The sequence below is a fragment of the Mytilus trossulus genome, chromosome 14 (genome assembly GCF_036588685.1).
Source record: "Mytilus trossulus isolate FHL-02 chromosome 14, PNRI_Mtr1.1.1.hap1, whole genome shotgun sequence".
In the NCBI taxonomy this organism is placed as follows: Eukaryota; Metazoa; Mollusca; class Bivalvia; order Mytilida; family Mytilidae; genus Mytilus; species Mytilus trossulus.
This window is the reverse complement of record NC_086386.1, coordinates 20,104,821-20,128,864: the sequence shown is the minus strand read 5'-3', so window position 1 is coordinate 20,128,864 and position 24,044 is coordinate 20,104,821. Positions and strand designations below refer to the sequence as shown.

Genomic DNA, 24,044 nt, shown 5'->3' with positions numbered 1-24,044 from the left:
CACTTACTTTACTGATGTGAAAAAAAGTACATTAATATAAAGACAAAAAAAGACATGGTTATGATATAAAAATAAGAAGATGTCACAGTGGTATGATAATTCCAATCAGACAACTCTCAATTAGAGACTAAATGACTCAGAAATTAACAACTATAGGTCATCATATGGATAACCTGACTTGGTACAGGCACAATGTTTAGTGAGGTTAAACCATTTTTTTGCGAACACAAACCTCTGAGTTTCCTTTCTAGATCATATGTCCTTAATAGAAAACCTTCCCAATTTTCCTTTCTCAATTTTACAGTACAGATATATCTGGTTTTTTTATGGATTTTTTTATTGGGGTGCTGTCTCATTGGCATTTACCCCACATACTTTTGGGTGATCTGTAGTAAGAAAAGGTATGAGTCCAAATGGTATGTATGTATGTAAGCATCTAATGGTCATACTATGACCTTGCTATTAATTTTACCTGATTTGCAGTAGTTGTAAAGGTGACCAGGTTAGTCCATGTCATGTAAGGTTTACCGAGTACAGAGTTATCTGTGATGGCAAATTCATACTTGTCAACAGCTCCATATTTTTCTGTTGTATCTTCAATATCAGGGTCATAAAATCGAGTGAAAGACACCAATAACTGAAAATAATATTTGTTTTATTAATTAAATTACATCTACAGTAGTAAGACAAAGACATGCTGAGCCTAATTAGAGAGACCAACCATTACAGAGGGGGGCAGAACTTTTTTCGGGACGTCGGGATCAGTGTTTTTAAGATCAGGATTTCCATATAGACCCTTTAAGAATCCATGACTATTTTTTGCAAAATCTCAGGATTTCATGATTTTAAGCCAGGGTTTCGGGCTCTGGACCCGCCCAATTTCCCCTCATTACAATAGTGCACGCATTTAAATTTTCTTAATACATTTTTATATTTCAAGACAGTTGCTTAAAATTCTATTTAAACACATTTTATTGATAAAAATGTCTGGAATTTTTCAGCAGATTGAATTCAATTAAATCATATTTTTGCCAAAAAAACAATAACAAAATGACTGTGCATGTAAGTTTCAAACATATTTAGTGCTAGTTAGAACAAGGGTTTGTTTAAAAAGCGTAATACAGACGTCATATTAGAATGTAACATTCTAACCTTCTCAACTCCGTTTCCTTCTGTGGTATTTAGATGTTCTATGGTAATGTCTCCTGCAGTTGGAGGATTTGCTATAACCATTACACCATCTGTGTGGATAGTCTGGAAACAAATGGTTCTGGCACACAGTTTCAGTACAATACGGTATTTAATTCCTGGATCTAATGTTAGATCATCTATACTAACATCAAAAACAGTGGAATAATGGACAAAATCATGAAAAGTAGTCCACATTTCTGAAAACAAATAAAAAACATTTAAGACACAAGGCATGCATAAGCTCAGGCAATAAAAATAATAAAATATGTTATCTAATTGAGATATAACTTGAAATGTCTAATAAAAATTATTAATTTCATCTATTAATAAGTGAAACCTAGTATTTAATGTGTAGGATAACAATAATTCAAAATTGTAATGCAATTATAATAAATTTGGCAGTAACTGAACATGTCTGACATAATTAATTATCTTACCTTAAATGTTCAGATCAAATAATAGAAAATTTTTCTAATACAGCATTATAAGATACTGCCATATTTTCATGCTAGATGATCCATGAAAACTTCCATTTTTAAAGGGGATTACTTCCCTTTGTATATTATATTCCACTGTCATATAAGTGAGAGGTTTATATATCTACAAAACCAGGTGTAATCCTACATTTTATACAATAGAAAATGCCTGTTCCAAGTCAAGAATATGACAGCTGTTTTCAATTTGTTTGAAGTGTTTGAGCATTTGATTTTACCATTTGACTTTCGTTTTGAATTTTCCTTGGAGGTCAGTATTTTTTTAATTTCCTTTTTCCCAACTTACTTCCTGTTCCAGTTCTTTTTTCTATAGCAATGTAAGCATCTCTTGTGTATGACTGTATACCTACTGGTACAGACCAGTAGGCTTTAAGAGAGCTAGTGGACATCTGAACATCAATATCATCTGCACAATATATTCTGTTGTCCTGCATCAAAAACACACCATTTGAAATTAAAATGTACTTGATTAAAATTATGAGCCATGTATTATATAGAACAGTTTATTATAGTGAGATGTAATTAACATACCTTAATACCTTTTAAAGAATTCATCTAAGAAAATAACAATGCAGATTTCTTTATCAGAAGCAATTATCAGAAGAGAAATCATAAATTCCAATCATAGAAAGTTATGAAAATGCTTTGTCTATCAAATTCCACATGCTAAAGGAATAAAACTGTTTGGATGAGGCATTTCACAAATTGAGTTTTAACAACTACCCATGCAAAATCTAATTGATATTAGATATTCAGTTGATTGATCCTTAAAATGTTAAGTTCATGACATCTCCAAATTATAATGGAATTATATTTTCAACTTACATCCTCATGGTGGCCCACTGTTAAATCTGAAACAGAATAACACATGGTTATCACATAATCATCATATATCAAATAAATGTATGAAAAAATCTTATTGATTTTCTTATTACATTATACTGCATCATCATGCATTCCTTTTTTGTGCCATCTTATAAACAAAATGAAACATTTTAAAATTACTTGTCCTACATTAATGTCACACCTTGTTATTTTTTTATAAATGCTCAAAGGCAAAATACAAAAACTTCAGATATTCAACAAGTATTGACCTTCTTAATTTGTTCAATGTCAAGTATTAAATATTCAGGATGCTAACATGGTGATATAATGAAGTTGATGGATGGCTGTTAAATATCCAGCAGCGTCCAGCAAATCAGATGCATATTCAAGTTGAGAACTTCTAAATTTAATACGAATATTAACCCTGTACTACACCGACATACTATCTTCATATTCTTATTCACAATGTAAAAGTCCACAAGAAGATGTGTCAGTATCTATCTGTACAAATTATTACTCTGAGCAGACTAATCTCTTACTACATATAATACCACTGGCTTAGTGGAGAAGCAGAAAATGCTGATTTTAAATTCACTGGTTTGAAATTTACCCAGGAGGAGTTCAAGACACATCCTCACACACTCACTGCAAACATATAGGTAATTGTAATTAATTCTGCATGGAGAACATATTTCATCAGGCCCATAGCCAGGAATTTCCAAGGGGGGGTTCGTTGGACTCACAAACTAGACTTTAATAGTCACAATTTGAACAGAACATTGACTTTAAGAGTGCTTATTTGTTTTCAAAGGGGGAGGGTGGGGGTCGTCCGAACCCCCAACCCCCCAACCCCTGGATAAGGGTATGCTCATTACCTGAAAAGTTGTGTGACTTAGTTTATAAAGTCAGTCCTCTAACTATGTTTAATATGATCTGATCAAACTTACCAGTCATGTTACAGGGTTCCCCATCATTGAGCGTAATTCCTGACAAGGCATCATTTTCTGTTACTATGGTTACACCATCAGACGATACTGCTGTATTACCTGCTGAACTTAAAGCAGTCACAGTAAAATAGTATGTCTGAAAAAAGATTTGACAATGTTTAAAATATTTCATTTACTGATTACATGGAAATTAAATAAATCACAATGATTATAATCTAGTCATCATTAGCTGGTTTGAAGTGTTGATTTTGCAAGAAAACAATAAACAAAATATAGTTATCTTATTATTCATAATAAAAGATTCATGTATCAACAAGAATAATAAACAAAACTCTTTTCAAGCAGTTGTTGAACCTTCAAAATAAGATCAAGGACAATGGACTGAAACTCTGTAACATAAGGCATCTGCATCAATTTAGGTATGAGTCATCTACATCTTTTACCCAATGAACTGTTAAGATTTGTACAATTAACACTGATGCCTCGGCTACCAGATTGTAATCATATGTCTATCATTTCTGATTTTCGTCAGAAAACACAATAAAATTGAAAAATATTGCTTGCCTTTGTTTCATTCAAATTCATAAGGCAGTGTTAAATATTTGTCGATCCGTAATGAGTTTGTGAACCAACAATATCAAGTGGTCAATGTGTGCATGGTATTGGTAAAGTTATAGAACTGTTCATTGTTAAAGATGAAATCAGGCATCTAATGGAACAGTACAGATTTACAAATTATAACAGCAGTTGTGCTAAATTGAGCTATATACTTCAAATAATTTTATGATGCATAAAGCAATATCTAACCTCAAATGGTGTCAAGGACAGTCCTGACTCTTGGTGAGACAATTTTTTACCGACATCCTTCATTGACACAACATCACTTCCTCCTGCCGTTGTACCTATACTTATATTGTAGGTCACATCTAAATGTGGATGAGCAAACCCTGACCATCTAGCTGACATACTGTCGGCAGATGTCTGAAAATCTATATCTTCTATGTCCTAGAAAAAAATAAGAACTTTAAGATTTCATTTTGTGAAGCACCTTATAATGAATTATAAATTATCCAACTGACATATTATAAGGCGAAACTGTTACATCAAATTAATTAGTATTATTTTGTTTTCAAGTCAATAAAATTGTCACAATATTCGTGAACCAGAGTTATATAGCAGTTATCAATAAAGGCACCATATTTACTATTTTATCTTAGGATATGAAATAGTATAATGTTAAGTACTAAGTAATGATCTTACCTTTAAGGGAATTTCAGTGACAAAATTCTACAACAAACAATACAGTTTTATCAGTGTAAGGAAAAACTGCAGAGTGATTTATTGAAAAGTTCAGAATATTAAAAAAATATTAAACATGTTGTTTGTTTGTTTGTTTATATAAGAGAAAGTTATGTGTTATATATTTAGGCATCTTCTAATCATAAAAGTATGAAAATATATTTGACTTGTATTTATCTTGTCACTGGAATTGTATAGCCATGTGCAACAAGATAGGTACCTCTAACAGAGCAGGAATTGGTAACCCATCAAGAGCAATTCATTTCCCATCTGGTTTCTGGTTGAACATATTTTTCTCAATGTGGACTGTTTATTATCTTTGAGTTGTTTTGTTTTTAGTTATGATGTTGCTTGTTTTTCTTCTACTTACAATTTTTTATTGGCCCTTACTTTTTCCAAACTTTGCTCAATCAAAATATGTGAAAATATGTAAAAAATGTTATTGACTATACCAGTATTTATCGCTATTTTACAATTTTGTTCCTTTGATCTTGTTGACTGATAATTTCCTTTCTCAGCAAAGTCTAGTCATATGAAATTTATTGCTTGTAACTAAGGGAACATGCACCATTGTCAAGGAAATTAACAACGTCTTCATAGGTAAAATTGAGACAAACAGATTATCATTGGTCATCTCAACTCATTTGCTTTTCTCACTTTTGCCAGACCAGCTTAAGAGATAAAAAACAATCTTGTAGATATAACAAACAATATGTAAATATAAATTTGAATGCATTATATTAAGATATTAGTAAAGACTTTAATGGTTTGTCTAGTTTTCTACATGCTGTTGTTTTTTTACGCAACAAAGAAGTTGATGGTATTTAAGCATATATAAATATAAAATTTTATATAAAGATATGAATACAAATTAAATGAAGTCTAGCAAACCTGTGGGTCAACATCTATAATAACTCCTTCAGCTGGTAGTTGAACATCATGAATATATGGATCAGATGTTTGAATGGTTACCAGTCCTGCACTATTGGTTATTTTGATTGACACATAGTATGTGTGGTGGCCATGCAGGGACCAGTCCATATTTGTTATATCGACTGCAGTACAATTTGGTGGATAAGTGAATGTACAGATATCTCCTGACTGTAATGGTAGGAAGTCTTGAATGTCTGTACCATAGGCAGTGTGACCTGAAAGGTATTGTAATATTCTAATTAAATAAAAGATCAAATATAATAAGCAACAACTTCAAAATTAATCAGACTTTCAATATATTGTCATTTAAGTGCAATAACTCTGAAAAAGGGAAGAAGGTAGAAATTGTCATTTGGAGAATTTTTGCCACATAAAATTTTCTCAGACTTTGAAATTTTCAAGATATAAGACAATTGATTTGACCCCTGGTTTTTTTAATTACAGTTATGATTATGAGCTATAGTGGTTTGATTGACAAGAATAGAAAACACAAACTTTATTCTAGATACCTTCATTATTTTAATTATCACAAGTTTGGTAAGTTTGGTACATTGAATTGAAAGGAGAAGATGTTTAAAGTGTATGCCCTTGAACCTCTTAATGATGGAATGATTTTTGAATGAGTTGAGACACACAGAGGAAAAGAAAACTTATTAAAAACAGCTGTATAAGACTCAGACTTACCAACAGCAAACTTGTAGTCAAGGTCAAAGAATTCTTCACTGTCAGATACAGCATCGTGAGGCCATGAAGTTATAAGGTAATCCCCAGACAATTCTACTGTAAATACACTGCTGCCACCAACAAAATCTGGAGGTGTTGTATCCATAAAACAAGGACCCAAAGTCTATAAAATATATGTGTAAAAAGTCAAAAGTAAAAAAAAATACTATAGATCATAAAAGCATACAACAAATCATACAGATATAAATAAAGATAGATATAGGAAGGTGTGGTGTGAGTGCCAATAAGAAAACTCCCCATCCAAATATCAATTTAAAAAAGTAAACCATTATAGGTCAATGTACTTCCTTCAACACAGAGCCTTGGCTCACACTGTACAACAAGCTATAAAGGGCCCCAAAATTACTAGTGGAAAACCATTCAAATGTTCAGATAAGCATTTATATAAATATTGCGATATACCAGTCAATTAAGGACTTTGGAATACAAAAACTATGTTTAACCCCGCCAATTTATTTATGTATGTGCCTGTCCCAAGTCAGGAGTCTGTAACTCAGTGGTTGTCGTTTGTTTATGTGTTACATATTTGTTTTTCGTTCATTTTTTTACAGAAATAAGGCCGCTATTTTTCTCGTTTGAATTGTTTTACATTGTCTTATCGGGGCCTTTTATAGCTGTCTATGCAAAATGGGTTTTGTTGAAGGCCGTACGGTGACCTATAGTTGTTTTAAAATTTTTGTTTCATTTTGGTCTTTTGTGGATAGTTGTCTCATTGGCAATCATACCACATCTTCTTTTTTCTATGTGTCCTCAGATTAAATGTTGATATTTTTGCTTACTCTACCAATTCTGTTTGTTAAGGTGGTACTTAACACTACAGGGAGATAACTCTGTAAACTCAGCTAAGCGTTTCAATTATGTTGTGTTTTAAGGGAATATTAAGCTTCTCTGTGATCAAAATAAGTGTTTGTCAAACTGCTATATAACCAGTGTAATTTTTCTGATAAAACGGTTGGTTCAAATCTTTTGAAATTTTTATATTTTTGTCAAAGGGTCAAAGCAAATACTCTGTCAAAATTTTATGAAAATTAAACAAGCCAAATAAATTTTCGTGAAGGTGTTGGGTACCACCTTAAGTCCACATATTACTTTAATTTTCAATTTTACCCAAATGTGGGAAATATCATAAACTAATTCATTTAAATGATCCAATTACAATTTAGAATAGTATGCAAATCACTTACTACCTGGAAAATAATGATGATTTTTTTTTAATCTTTTACAGTCAAATCTTAAACAATACTGCAAATTCAGAAATAATTTTGAGATTTATTAATGTGAAAAATGCAACAGTTTGAGAAGTCCCAATATATATTACTCATTATACCATATCTTATACATATAGCTGTATACAGATTTTCTTATAATCACAATAATTGTCCATTCTCCAAAATTGCAATAATAATGCACACAATAATTTCTGAATTAGCAGTAGTTTAATACTTAGAATCTAGGAACAGTAATAAATTAGTATGTACTGTTAAACCTTCTACGTGAGATTGACTGTTTTCATAATGATATATAATTGTGTTCAATCTGGTATGTTTGTATGGACCACTCTGTGTACTTACTGTCAAACCTTCTACGTTAGATTTACTGATGGTTTTTATAATGATATAGAATTGTGTTCCATCTGGAATGTTAGTATGAACCACTCGGTGGTGAGCATGTTGTTTTGTTGATTCAAATGCCATGATATCTGGTGCAGCACTTCCTGAAGTTGATGAAAGTCCGAGTTCATAATCATATACTTTGGCTGGAATATCTACAGGTTCCCAAGATATCTCCATCTGAAAAAGTAATCATTAATATTTTTACCAGAATTATAGTTGCTACTAGGCAGGAGGGATATACAGAAAAGAAGATTTATGTTTTCATATTCCCTGTTTCTTTATGTTTGTGGATCATGCAAAGTTTCTATTCCTTGCCCAGTACAAACATCTGTATTTTAAAGATGACTGTCCTTGAGATGTACTTCAATATTTTGTTTCTGGGTTTGTTAAGGTTAACTCCACATCTCCATTTGATATAATAAATCTGTTCATCAATCTTTTACAGTATACCTCTGCATGCAAAATGTTTCTTTCTGGTCCTTCTGTCCAGTGGCATATCCAGAGGGGGTGTCTGGCGGTAAGAACCCCCTATTTAAGGACCACCAATGCCTTTGAATGTTGGAACTCTCCCTTTAACCTCTTAGTGGGGACCTCACCCCTTTTGAAAATGGCTGGATTTGCTACTGCTGTCTAATAGATAGTTGTATCATTGGCACTCATAACAAATATCTTTACTTTTATAATGATAAAGTGGTCCTTTTAAGATAATTTTTATTTTCTCTAACTTACCAAAGAAGATTTATACAATGCTAATCCTATGCTACTTGGTGCACCTGAAGAGTTACCACAGAAAACATTACCATCCACTTCTACCAGACTACCATTGGCAAACCTTTCCTGAGGGTAGAGATCTATGTCATTCAGTGAGGTTGCTTTACTCCTACAAAACATAATAGGTATTAGAGACAATAGTGGAATTGTGTTTTTAAGTCTTATTTGTATACAACTAAAACTGAGAGAAGTACCTGACTCACATATACACAACTAAAAGTGAGAGAAGTACCTGACTCACATATACACAAATGTAAGTGGTAGTGTCACGGAATAGAAGTTCCTTCATAACATAAGTTCAAAAAGGAAAGAATATTCTGGAATATTATTTCCACAGGAATAAATATTACAGTATTTGTTCCTACCGGAATAAATGATATAGAATATTTGTTCCTACAGGAATAAGTATCGTTACAATGTTTATAACAAAGTTTCCATTGGAACTTCTGTTAGGCAGAACAAATATACGTTGACAGGAGTAGGTGTCAAATCTAACTTACACGCAATCAGCAGTCACATTAGTTATAAGTCTCCTCGTACGATCAGATCTCAAAATGTAATAGTTAGTACATGTGGAATCTGTTATAAGTCCTCCCGTAATCCGTGAATTTTCCACAACTATTTCCTGAACTGCTGGAACTGAACTGTCTATGGTAACTCCATCTGAACATACTGGGTCTGAGGGATCTAGAGCTCTGTTATATGCTACCACGGTGAAATAGTAAGTCCCATCACCACTTGCAGTATGGCTGCCAAAGGTGTTGTAAGTCTCTACTAGCTGAAATGAAAATATAATTGGGTGTAAACTCTGTATCTTTACTTGCATGACAAAATACTTATTATTTAATGTTTTGCCAAGAATGAGTTTCACAAATAAGATTGAACATAAGTGTTACACAGTTCAGTATACTTTTGATCAATTTTAGTCTTAGATTTTTTGGAATATCTAATTCTTAGAAATTAAGATTCCACAAAAGTACAATTTTTCCTCCATCCACAAAAAAAAAAAGAAACTGCAGTATAGGTCAGTAAAATAGCCTACCAACATTCTGTATACATGTATTTGTCCCAAGTCATGAGCCTTTTTGTCTTTGGTTGCTTTGTCAGATTAATTTTTATTATCTACTTACATTTGGGTTTGTTTCATCAAGGGTAAAATCATTCTTGCCAGCACAACTAGTACCAACTATGTATTGATAGAAAAACACCCCACTTTCTCTATCAAAAAACTCTTCCCAGTACGCCTTGAGGCCAGTTCCTTGTTGATAGTCTATCTCTGGGTTACCTCTAATACCATCATGCACCATTCCTGAATGAGGGGGGCTTATATCAATTGTTATCTGCAAATATTTTCAAAATAGCATAAATGGAGTTTATATATTAATGGCAAGTTCTCCAAAAGACTTCATCTACATAAACTGTGGACAGTAATTTAAATTAGTGTTCAATGGCCAAATATATCAAAGTCAATTAATATTCAACAAGTTAAAACCATTAAGGTGGCTTGGGCCTATTCAGAGTTCCAATCAGAAGTGCCGTATTTTTGGTTATTTTATTCTTTAAAGAAAATGAATCAAATTGGTCAAAAAAAAATAGGGGGTCACGGACCATTTAAGCTCAAAATTTTACTTTTAAACAGGTATGTAAAAAGGGACCATTTTTCAATGAAATGATAGGGAAAATAGAGGTGTTGACATATCTTTATCAGAATATCAAAAAAACATTCTATGAGAATTGGTCCAAATTTGTAATATGAAGAGCTCCAGAATATAGCTTCAAAGAATGAGCCAATAAAAAACATAGGTCACCGATAAGGGAAAAAAAATATTTTGCCTTAAAACCCAAATTTTGGCGGGAAAATGGTGTAAATGGGTGATATGTCATTTTGACCCTTTATCAAATACGAATAATAACGAAAATATTCTAATCAGGGATGGGGTAATTAAAAATGTAATGGTAATTAAGTGTAATGCATTACAATTTTCCATGTAATTGAATGTAATGTGTAATTGAGCATTTTTTTAATTACATGTAATGGTAATTTAATTAATTACATTGAAAAAAGCATGTAATGCTTAATTACTTTTGAATTACATTTCAATTACATGTACTTTTATGGTGTTACAGTTAAGGATTGTGTTTAATAATATAAATTGTAAAATTATATGTATTTTTCTAATATTAATATCACATAATTTTTTAATATATGAAGTCTGTAATTTATTCTGAAGTTTTTATATCATTTATTTGACCTACACTACAGATTTTTTATTTATATTTTATAGTTTAAAAAATGTGATAATCATTAAAAGGGATTGTTCTAGTTTTTAAGAAAGAGCTTTAACTAAATAGATTGATAAGTAATAAACACCTTAAGCTTGTTAAACAAAAACAATAAAATGTGTCACTGTGAAACAACTTTCTGAGACAGTTCATTTAGAATTTAAAATCACTGCATACAATCAGTATACACAAAAGGATTATAGAAATACAAATTAACAGCTGTAAAAACAAACAGCAATTAATCAGATTAAAATGTCCAGGGGCAATGCCACTACTACAGATATTTTATCTAATTAGAAAATTATTGCTAATATTTAGACATTATATACATTGTTTGTACTAAAAATTTTCAATATTTTGACAAGCACTCTTTTTAATATTTTTAAAGTAAAATAAAAAAATATTTTAAATTCATTTATAATTTCTTTATTCATATTATGTTTAATTCAAATGAGTTCATTTCTGAGATGTCAAAATACCCCTTGATGTATTGGCAAGTTAATAGGAACAAATTCCCTCTCCTATCAATATAATGATATTCTAATCATAAAACTTCCATGTCCTGATCGAGCAATATCTTGCACACGTTGCATTAGATCCTGTCAAAAAGACTATTCACAATTGCTGTTTTCAGACCAGAACATTCAGACTATTACTGACAAAACATTAAAATAACTATATTAAACTAGAGGCTCTAAAGAGCCTGTGTCGCTCACCTTGGTCTATGTGAATATTAAATAAAGGAAGCAGATTGAAAATTGACTACAAAGGTCAATAACTCCTACAGGGGTCAATTGCCCATTTCGTTCATGTTTACTTATTTGTAGATCTTACTTTGCTGAAAATTATTGCTGTTTATAGTTTACCTATATCTATAATAATATTCAATATAATAACCAAAAACAGCAAAATGTCCTTAAAATTACCAATTCAGGGGCCGCAACCCAAAAACAGGTTGTCCAATTCATCTGAAAATTTCAGGGCAGATAGATCTTGACCTGATTAACAATTTTACTTCATGTCAGATTTTCTCTAAATTATTTGGTTTTTGAGTTATAAGCCAAAAACTGCATTTTACCCCTATGTTCTATTTTTAGCCGTGGCGGCCATCTTGGTTTGATGGCCAGGTCACCGGACACATTTTTTAAACAAGAAACCCCAAAGATGATTGTGGCCAAGTTTGGATCAATTTGGCACAGCAGTTTCAGAGAAGAAGATTTTAGTAAAAGATATATAAAATTTACGAAAAATGGTTAAAAATTGACTTTAAAGGGCAATAACTCCTAAAGAGGTCAACTGACCATTTTGGTCATGTTGACTTATTTGTAACTCTGACCTTGCTAAACATTATTGCTGTTTACAGTTAACCTATATCTATAATAATATTCAATATAATAACCAAAAACAGCAAAATTTCCTTAAAATTAACAATTCAGGGGCCGCAACCCAAAAACAGGTTGTCCAATTCATCTGAAAATTTCAGGGCAGATAGATCTTCACCTGATTAACAATTTTATCCATGTCAGATTTGCTCTAAATGCTTTGGTTTTTGAGTTATAAGCCAAAAACTGCATTTTACCCCTATGTTCTATTTATAGCCATGGCGGTCATCTTGGTTAGTTGGCGGGGTCACCGAACACAATTTTTAAACTAGATACCCCAATGATGATTGTGGCCAAGTTTCAAATAATTTGGTCCAGCAGTTTCAGAGGAGAAAATTTTTCTAAAAGATTACTAAGATTTACGAAAAATGGTTAAAAATTGACTATAAAGGGCAATTACTCCTAAAGTGGTCAACTGATCATTTTGGTCATGCTGACTTATTTGTAGATCTTATTTTGCTGAACATTATTGCTTTTTACAGTTTATCTCTATCTAATATAATATTCAAGATAATAACCAAAAACAACAAAATTTCCTTAAAATTACCAATTCAGGGGCAGCAACCTAACAACGGAATGTCAAGATTCATCTGAAAATTTCAGAGCAGATAGATCTTAACCTGATTAACAATATTACCCCATGTCAGATTTGCCCTAAATGCTTTGGTTTTTGAGTTATAAGCCAAAAACTGCATTTTACCCCTATGTTCTATTTATAGCCATGGCGGCCATCTTGGTTAGTTGGCGATGTCACCGGACATAATTTTTAAACTAGATACCCCAATGATGATTGTGGCTAAGTTTGGTTAAATTTGGCCTAGTAGTTTCAGAGGAGAAGATTTTTGTAAAAGTTAACGCAGGACGACGACGGACGAAGACGGACGACGACGGACGAAGACGGACGACGACGGACGAAGACGGACGACGACGGACGAAGACGGACGACGCCGGACGCCGGATGCCAAGTGATGAGAAAAGCTCACTTGGCCCTTCGGGCCAGGTGAGCTAAAAATTATCAAATGCAACGTTTAAACTATGCTTACATGTACATGAATATTTTACACATGCATTATATAAACATGTAAAATATTGTTAAAAAATATCATGATGAAATGTAATGTGTAATTTAATTAATTACTTTAGTAAAGTAATTGTAATTTAATTAATTACATTTCAAAATCTGTGTAATGTGTAATTAGTGTAATTGACCAATTTTGCAATGTAATGTGTAATTTAATTAATTACATTCCAATGTAATTGACCCCAAGTCTGATTCTAATAGTCACATAACTACACTGATTTAGCATTTCTAATCAATCAAAATGTTTAAAAAAATTATATCGAATTTACGACAAATATTTTTGTAGTTCATGCGTGAAATTATGCGCAGTTGAGTAGTCCTGAGCCACCTTGAGAATAAAGAATAAATAAGTCACATTTAAGAAATATGAACCTAATAATTGGTATATGTAACTGTAGTGATTTTATCAAATTTTGTAGAGGAAAAACTCATTCTGTCCCCACAATGCTTAATTTTCTAAAAAATGTCTGACATTAAATTGCATTAATAAATATAAACTAGAGGCTCCAAAGAGCCTGTGTCGCTCACCTTGGTCTATGTAAATATTAAACAAAGGACGCATTTGAATTCATGACAAAATTGTGTTTTGGTGATGGTGATGTGTTTGTACATCTTACTTTACTGAACATTCTTGCTGCTTACAAACATTCTATCTATATTGAACTTGGCCTAAGAGTTTCAGTCGAAAATGTTAATTAAAATTTACAAATTTTATGAAAATTGTTAAAAATTGACTTTAAAGGGCAATAACTCCTTATGGGGTCAATTGACCATTTAGGTCATGTTGACTTATTTTTAAGTCTTACTTTGCTGTACATTGTTGCTCTTTACAGTTTATCTCTATCTATAATAATATTCAAGATAATAACTAAAAACGGCGAAATTTCCTAAAAATGACTAATTCAGGGGCATCAAACAAACAGTGGTTTGTTCGATCCATCTGAAAATTTCATGGCAGATAGATCTTGACCTGATAAACAATTTTACTCCCTGTTAGATTTGCTCTAAATGCTTTGGTTTTTGAGTTATAAGCCAAAAACTGCATTTTACCCCTATGTTCTATTTTTAGCCATGGCGGCCATCTTGGTTGGTTGGCTGGGTCACGCCACACATTTTTTAAACTATATACCCCAATGATGATTGCGGCCAAGTTTGTTTAAATTTGGCCTGGTAGTTTCAGAGAAGATTTTTGTAAAAGATTACTAAGATTTACGAAAAATGGTTAAAAATTGACTATAAAGGGCAATAACTCCTAAAGGGGTCAACTGACCACTTTGATTATGCTGTCTTATTTGTAGATCTTACTTTGCTGAACATTATTGTTGTTAAAAGTTTATCTCTATCTATAATAATATTCAAGATAATAACCAAAAACAGCAAAATTTCCCTAAAATTACCAATTCAGGGGCAGCAACCCAACAACAGGTTGTCTGATTCATCTGAAAATTTCAGGGCAGATAAATCTTGACCTGATGAACATTTTTACATCAAATCAGATTTGCTCTAAATGCTTTGGTTTTTGAGTTATAAGCCAAAAACTGCATTTTACCCCCATGTTCTATTTTTAGCCTTGGCGGCCATCTTGGTTGGTTGGCGGGGTCACACCACACAATTTTTAAACTAAATACCCCAATGATGATTATGGCCAAGTTTGGATTAATTTGGCCCAGCAGTTTCAGAGGAGAAGATTTTTGTAAAAGTTAACGACGACGGACGACGCCGGACGCCGGACGCCGGACGCCAAGTGATGAGAAAAGCTCACTTGGCCCTTCCGGCCAGGTGAGCTAAAAACACATGCATGATAAATTTAGAAGGTTTGGATCCATTAAAACGTTTAATCCCCCTGCAAATGTTTGCACCTGTCCTAATTCAGGAATCTGATGTACAGTAGTTGTTGTTTGTTTATGTAATATATACGTGTTTCTCGTTTCTCGTTTTGTTTATATAGATTAGACCGTTGGTTTTTCCCGTTTGAATGGTTTTACACTAGTAATTTTGGGGCCCTTTACAGCTTGTTGTTCGGTGTGAGCCAAGGCTCTGTGTTGAAGGCCGTACTTTAACCTATAATGGTTTACTTTTAAATTGTTATTTGGATGGAGAGTTGTCTCATTGGCACTCACACCACATCTTCCTATATCTATGATAAAGTAATAGTAGATAAATAACAGACCTTTTTCTTTAATACAGTTGTAATTTCAGCAATGTTTGTGATAGAAACTTCGATATAATAATCATATTCATGCATTCCTTTATCTTTATTCTGCAGCAGACCTCCCTTTAGCTTGATTTCTGGTTTAATTTGGAAATGGCGATGAAAACATCCTTGAAAGGGTGTACAGTAACAGTTAGCTCCCCTGGCATAAGAACCATATGTACTGTTACATGATGATAAATCCTGAAAAGAAAATCAACATCTCCTAAAAATTTACAACCATAAAAGCAGTGCCTCATTTTACTTTAACACTTTTCTGAACACTTTTTTTAATAACAAGTGCCTTATTTTCTATCAAAATCTGCCAAAAAAGTACTAAAATGAATGTTTTGTGTTGTGAGTTACAATAGGGCATAAAAGAAAGATGTCTCTTTTTTGTTGACTTTAAAAGCTGGTTTACTGTAGAATGAAAAATTATGGTACAGCTTGCTCATAGACAAACTATTCCACACCTGCATTACTTGCTATATATATCATATAAAAACATATCGTAAATATTTTGAAGGTATTTATAGTTGGGTTTTACATAAGCATTAAAAGATGGAGAATTGTCTAAAGAAATTTGTTTATTTTGTAATAGTTTTGTCTTCAGTTATTTTTTGTTTTCTCTTCATGTGAACACAGATAACAAAATTTTACAATTAAGTTTGGTTGAAATATTCAACAAATTTTTGAATAGAACATAATACATAATGTATTTGTGTTTATCTCTTGAGAAAGTGAAAATGAGCCACAAAAAAAATACAACCAATTAAACCTGTGACAATTCAACTTCTGTTAGTACCATGTTGATTTAAATCAAACCAGAAGTTACCACAAATTTGTTTTTAGATACATGTAGTTTTATTTGAAATACATAGTGAAAAATCTCAATCTCTTATGGTCACACTCTGTAATGCCCATTGAAACATTTTTCATTTATAAATAACTCAAATCAACCAGTTGTTCCTTATTGCTTCAATAAGTCTTTAATACTCTTTATCGATATAACATAATTTAAGTGCAAAAAAAATAATGATTTCAATATCTTACAATTAGGTTTTTAAGTCAACTTGTTTTATTTTCCTGATTCTGCGGTACTGACTACAATAAGTCAAAATTGTTTTATTTGAAACTTACAGAAGCTGATCCTTGAGCAATGATATCTTCATATCCATGTACATCCCCAGTCTTATGGTCAAACAACTTCCAATTCACAGAAGCCAAACCACTGTGCATATCATAAGCTTCCCATTCTATCCTGTTGAATGTAAAAAAAACTAATGAGCTATTCATTGTCTGCAAGCTGTTTCACATGGCTTAAACAGTTCTAATAATAATTATAATTAAATTTTCTGACTACATTTTCTCGGGTATAATAGACCTTCCACTTTTTCATGAAAATTATGGGAGTATAATCAATCCATTCTTTACTGAAATCAAGTGTTTTTAATGTGAAATTCACATCTAACTCACATGAAATCAGTTCATGTATGTTTAAATAATAAGCATGTTTGAGGTGAAATTCACATGATATTCACTTCAATCTCAATTCATATAAAACTCCCACAAGTGAAATTTCCCTGTGTTTATCATGGCAGACATCAATAAAAGATATAACAACTTACGTCATTTTGGTAAAATCTTCTAAGCTATGTACACTAATATTCAATCTGTCACCTTTGGTCAACCATAGATTTTCTAAAAGAGGTGGTGTTGCATCTCTGTAGATGACAATAGTCTCTTCGTTATATTCACGAAGAACATCAAAAGCTTTAACTGTAGAGGTCAGACGATCTCCATCAGCCCAATTTAACGTAAGGATGTCATACTGATTCTTTATTTGAGATATTGATGTCAGAGCACGGGAATCTTTCAGAGTACCTGGAGCACTATGAACTTCAAATGACACTTGGAAGTCTACAATGGCTGTAAAAAGTAATAATGCTTTAAAGTATATCAAACTACAGCTAATAAATTTGTTAAATAGCAGGGAACAGTCAGTCTAGATCTTTTAAGAATTTAAAAAAAACTTCGAGAGAATATAACAGGCTATTATTTGAACTTGGAATTATTTTTAATTATGGAATTTGCTTGATTTCTTGTGTTTAAAATTTATAATAAATTTCATGTTTATTTGGTATTATAATCTTTTGAGAGATTAATAACACTTTCCATACAATGTATTTTGGTTAGATAGTGTTTAGCGCGGCACAGTACATTCTATTGAAAATATACTATTTTCTTTGTAATAAAAATAAAGTACAGAATAAACATGAAATCAAGAAAATTCCATAATTAAAAATAATTCCAAGTTTAAATAATAGCCTGTTATATGTAAATTATTTACAAAACTATCAATCAAATGAAGAAAATTATGTGTTCTATAATACATGTAAGATCATGTAATATTTTCACTATTGAGGGGAGATAACTAAGGTTAATTTACTTTGATAAAGCAATGTGTTATAAAGTTACTAATTTTGTTTGAAAACATATCCCTTGATCCCAAATTTTCTTATTTTCTGAACTCTCATTCAAATACTATTAAAGATAATAACTAAAAATTGCAATATTTTTTATAATTACAAATGAAGGGGCAGCAATCAGACAGGTTGTCTTGATTTGTCTGAAAATTTCATAGCGGTATCTTCCATTACATTTTTTACACTAGATACCTCAATGATGATTGTGGTAAAGTTTGATTCTACTAATAGCTCAGTATTATCAGAGAAGATTTATGTTAGAGATAAAACTAAGTTTAACTTACCATGCATATTAGAAATAGGTTCATTAGTTCTATTGCCATACAAGTCTTCATAGGTCACTTTTTGTGGATTATATGTCTGTACTCTATTCAACCATTTGTTATGCTTGTGTCTGGTATTTATAAATCTATCTTTGAACTGGACTTTGACCTTGAGAGTATCCACTACAACCCATATGTAGGATGTATCTTCCGATGCTGTGGGACAGTAAGTTGGATCTCCTTGTTTGTCTACAACTGACTCGTCATCAAACAGGAACAAAGCACGCCCTGTCATATAATTTCCCGCTTTGTCTACTGCAGTCATATGAAGAGAATACATCCCTGGTTCTGTCATCACTAAGGTTACCTAGAAAAAACCATAAACATTGTTTTAGATAAAAGAAAAAAAAACAGCATTGGTTTAATTGATCTTTACTCACTTATAAACATTACTGTGGATTCTTATTATCTGTTGGATACCATTTTCATTGATTTCATGGTTACTCAAGAACTGCAATTTCCATGTGCAACAAATTACAGATTTTCTATAGGAATTTTTGCACAGAGTCTGACAAAATCATGAATTCTAATATCCAATAATTTAATTTTGGATGTAATTAGTCTTCTGATTGGCTGACATTATTTTCAGCCCATAAACATAATTTAGTCATGTGACCGTGATTCATCAACGTTTTTTCATGGTTTTCTACGGTTTAAAATGGAATTTACTAAGAAATGACTGTAATATTTTTTCTGTCTTTTCGAAATAACATAAAACAAGAATGTGTCCACAGTACACAGATGCCCCACTCGCACTATCATTTTCTATGTTTACTGGACCGTAAAATCGGAATAAATTCTCTAATTTGGCATTAAAATTAGAATGATCTTATCAAAGGGAACATGTACATACTAAGTTTCAAGTTGATTGGACTTCAACTTCATCAAAAACTACCTTGACCAAAAACTTTAACCTGAAGTGTAACAGACAGACGAACCAACAGACGGACGGACGGACGGACGGACGGACGGACGGACGGACGGACGGACGAACGAACAGACGAACAGACGCACAGACCACAAAACATAATGCCCCTCTACTATCGTAGGTGGGGCATAAAAATATGGTGCACACTGTTAAATAACCTGCTACACTGGTTATTCAGTGTGCACCAAATTTTTTATGTTATTTCTTCATAGACAGAAAAAATATTACAGTCATTCCTTAATTAAATTGTAAGCTTTCCTCAAATAACAAACCCAAGAAAATAAAGGAATGAACAGTAGTATGAAACCAGAAATTTCTCACTTGTAAAATGATCATAGGTGAAATACAAAGTATTAAGAGGTCAAGGTTAACATATATCAGACTAACAAAACTTTTTAATCACACAAAAGTCTTAAATTAATGTAACATGAATCCAGTTCTGACCATAACATAACTGAAAGACCAACATCATATTGCCAACATATGCTTGACAAAATAATAAAATCTTTAGTACATGATTGGAAATAATACCTCTATATCAAAATTTTACTTTAACGATTTCTCAAAGGGTGACCTTCTACTAAGGCTTTTGCTATTATATTTTATACAAACATACTATAATAGTGATTGATTAATTGCACTTTAAACACTATTTTGCTACTTTGTGGCTATCAGGTTTTATTGGTGGAGGACGCCAGAGTGGCAGGAAACAACCACAGATCTTTGGTTGGAGTGATTGATTAATTGGTGTTTAATGCCACTTTCAACACTATTGTGCAACTTTGTGGCTGTCAGGTTTTATTGGTGGAGCAAGCCAGAGTGGCAGGAAACAACCAGAGATCTTTGGTAGGAAAATAGACAATCCTAGTCTATTAATATTGAAGTTTAGTTCACCTGCTTGTTTATAACTCACAACCTTAATTAGCTTTCACTGGCAAGTGATACAAAAGTTAGACTACTTAAACTATTTCACCATAGCATATAGAATTTAATATGTACTTCAAAAATAATTTTCTGTGCAGGTTCTATACAATCACGAGTCATCAACAGTATGCTTGCCATTGAGAATATTTCATATACAATTAACCAGTTTTTCACACTCAGTTTATAATAAATTTTATTTCAGAAAGGACTGTAATATTTTTTCTGTCTATGAAGAAATAACATAAAAAAAAGTGGTGCACACTGAATAAAGCCTGTAGCAGGTTATTTAACATTTATTGCACCACTTTTTAGCTCACCTGGCCCGAAGGGCCAAGTGAGCTTTTCTCATCACTTGGCGTCCGTCGTCCGGCGTCGTCCGTCGTCGTCCGTCGTCGTCGTCCGTCGTCGTTAACTTTTACAAAAATCTTCTCCTCTGAAACTACTGGGCCAAATCAAACCAAACTTGGCCACAATCATCATTGGGGTATCTAGTTTAAAAAATGTGTGGCGTGACCCGGTCAACCAACCAAGATGGCCGCCACGGCTAAAAATAAAACATAGGGGTAAAATGCAGTTTTTGGCTTATAACTCAAAAACCAAAGCATTTAGAGCAAATCTGACATGAAATAAAAATGTTTATCAGGTCAAGATCTATCTGCCCTGAAATTTTCAGATGAATCGGTCAATCGGTTGTTGGGTTGCTGCCCCTGAATTGGTAATTTTGAGGAAATTTTGCTGTTTTTGGTTATTATCTTGAATATTATTATAGATAGAGATAAACTGTAAACAGCAATAATGTTCAGCAAAGTAAGATCTACAAATAAGTCAACATGACCAAAATGGTCAGTTGACCCGTTTAGGAGTTATTGCCCTTTATAGTCAATTTTTAACCATTTTTCGTAAATTAAAGTAATCTTTTACAAAAATCTTCTCCTCTGAAACTACTTGGCCAAATTAATCCAAACTTGGCCACAATCATCTTTGGGGTATCTAATTTAAAAAATGTGTGGCGTGACCTGGTCAACCAACCAAGATGGCCGCCACCGCTAAAAATAGAACATAGGGGTAAAATGCAGTTTTTGGCTTATAACTCAAAAACCAAAGCATTTTGAGGAATCTGACATGGGATAAAGTAAGATCTACAAATAAGTCAACATGACCAAAATGGTCAGTTGACCCCTTTAGGAGTTATTGCCCTTTATAGTCAATCTTTAACCATTTTTCATAAAGCTAAGTAATCTTTTACAAAATCTCCACTGAAACTACTAGGCCACAATCATCTTTGGGGTATCTAGTTTGAAAAATGTGTCCGATGACCTGGCCATTCAACCAAGATGGCCGCCACGGCTAAAAATAGAACATAGGGGTAAAATGCAGTTTTTGGCTTATAACTATGAAACCAAAGCATCTAGAGCAAATCTGACAAGAAGTTAAATTGTTAATCAAGTCAATATCTATCTGCCCTGAATTTTTCAGATGAATTGGACAACTGGTTGTTGGGTTGCTGCCCTCCAATTGGTAATTTTTAAAGAAATTTTGCCATTTTTGGTTATCTTGAATACTATTATAGATAGCGATAAACTGTAAACAGCAATAATGTTCAGCAAAGTAAGATCTATAAATAAGTCAACATGACCTAAATGGTCAATTGACCCCTTAAGGAGTTATTGCCCTTTATAGTCAATTTTTAACAATTTTCATTAATTTGGTAAATTTATGTAAATTTTTACCAAATATAGTTCTCTGTTACTAATGGGCAAAGTTCATGATAGATATAATTGTAAGAAGCAAAATCGTTCAGTAAAGTAAGAACTTCAAACACATCACCATCACCAAAATACAATTTTGTCATGAATCCATTTGTGTCCTTTGTTTAATATGCACATAGACCAAGGTGAGCGACACAGGCTCTTTAGAGCCTCCAGTTTTATGTTATTTTGAATAGACAGAAAAATATTATTCATTTCTTATAATTTAATTCTATTCCATTTTAACCGTAGAAAACCATGAAAAAACATTGATGATGTCACAATCACATGACTAAATTATGTCTATGGGCTGATAAAAAAATAACGGTAGCCAATTAAATGACGTGTTACATCCAAAATTCAATTTTGTACATTATAAAACCAAATAAATCAATGAAATAACTCACGGATGAATCTGTAGCAGGAACATTTGCATTACTTTGTTTTTTGTCCATGCCATCAACCAACTCAGTACCAACATCTTTAAGTTTAAACATATCATATTCGAAACGATCGATTCCAGCTAAAGCGTCTGACCATCCTCCCCATGTAAATGTTATGCTTGGCTAAAATACATACAAAAGTTTGTCAAATTAAATAACAGAGGGTAATAAATGTATCAATAGGTTGATTATATTTCAGTTTACATAAGTAAATGATTAACAATCAAAAGCTATAACATCAATAGGGGGGTCAATGTGGCTAATATGTGCCTTTTTTTTTTTCTTTTTTTTTTTTCAATATGTGCCTTAACAGCTTATACTGGCTATAGATATAGGGGGAGGGTTGGGATCTTATAAACATGTTTAAACCCGTCACATTTTTTGCTCCTGTCCCAAGTCAAGAGCCTCTGGCCTTTGTTAGTCTTGTATGATTTTTAATTTTAGTTTCTTGTGTATAATTCGGAGTTTAGTATGATGTCCATTATCACTGTACTAGCAAACATTTTTTTAAGGAGCCAGCCGAAGGATGCCTCTAAGTGTGGGTGTTTCTTGCTATATTGAAGACCCATTGGTGACCTTCTGCTGTTGTCTGCTCTGTGGTCAGGTTGTTGTTGCTTTGACACATTCCTGATTTCCTTTCTCAATTTTATACATTATATATTAAACATAAAGACAGTTAAAAATTATCTATATACATTGTATAAGTATAAGAGAAACAGAATCTCAAACAAAAGTCAAAGCAGAGAAGGGTACTTCTACAGGAATCACAATAGTTATACCAAGAGGACTTATGTGAAGACAAATTTGTGTAAGCAACATAAAAATATATGCATGTTTCCTTTTTCCTTACTTACCCTATATACTTAAGCTTGTAATTAGCCCACCTTAAAGTTTTTTTTGTCATTTTCAATAAGCACTGTTAAAGTCAGAATTTTTCTCCCATTGAGTTAATGTAAAAAAAAATTGTAAAAAAAAAATCAGTACCAACCTACCCTATTTTTCTAAAAAAATTGTAAGGGTTCCACGGAACCCAGTGTCTCGCTGTAAATTGCAGGCTCAACAATAATGAGGAAAAAAATCAATAAAAATATTCCTCTTGTTACTATTTTATGATTGTAAGAAAATCTAAGTCCATTTAAAAGTAAATTACAGAAAAAACGGAGTAATCTTTTTACAATCTTTACTTCTGGATACAATCTTATGATCATAAATAAGCTTCTGTCCAAGTTTGGTACAAACCCAGGATAGTTTAAGAAAGTTATTAAAATTTAAAAAAAACTTTAACCACAGAGTGAATGTAATGGTCCCCACAGAAAAAACTAAGTCCATTTGTAAGTAAAATATGGAAAAAATGGATTTATTTACTTACAAAATTTACTTCTGGATACTATCTTATGATCATAAACAAGCTTATGTCCAATTTTGGTACAAACCCAGG

At 32.3% G+C, this 24,044-nt stretch overlaps 1 protein-coding gene across 1 annotated transcript in view; it reads right to left on the bottom strand.

Annotated features, from left to right (window-relative positions):
• The window catches only part of LOC134697555 (uncharacterized), an 81,513-nt gene that overhangs the window by 36,639 nt on the left and 20,830 nt on the right, over positions 1–24,044 (bottom strand). Inside the window, exons 10-26 of the mRNA XM_063559836.1 lie at positions 22,571–22,729; positions 18,525–18,870; positions 17,383–17,683; positions 16,895–17,015; positions 15,734–15,958; positions 9,948–10,157; positions 9,318–9,595; positions 8,776–8,926; positions 8,005–8,223; positions 6,374–6,536; positions 5,648–5,904; positions 4,265–4,462; positions 3,458–3,593; positions 2,511–2,536; positions 1,972–2,113; positions 1,153–1,388; positions 473–637 (exon numbers count right to left, since the gene is read on the bottom strand). Of these exons, the coding sequence (XP_063415906.1) occupies positions 473–637; positions 1,153–1,388; positions 1,972–2,113; positions 2,511–2,536; positions 3,458–3,593; positions 4,265–4,462; positions 5,648–5,904; positions 6,374–6,536; positions 8,005–8,223; positions 8,776–8,926; positions 9,318–9,595; positions 9,948–10,157; positions 15,734–15,958; positions 16,895–17,015; positions 17,383–17,683; positions 18,525–18,870; positions 22,571–22,729 (3,333 nt within the window). The remainder of the gene's footprint in view (positions 1–472; positions 638–1,152; positions 1,389–1,971; positions 2,114–2,510; positions 2,537–3,457; positions 3,594–4,264; positions 4,463–5,647; positions 5,905–6,373; positions 6,537–8,004; positions 8,224–8,775; positions 8,927–9,317; positions 9,596–9,947; positions 10,158–15,733; positions 15,959–16,894; positions 17,016–17,382; positions 17,684–18,524; positions 18,871–22,570; positions 22,730–24,044) is intronic.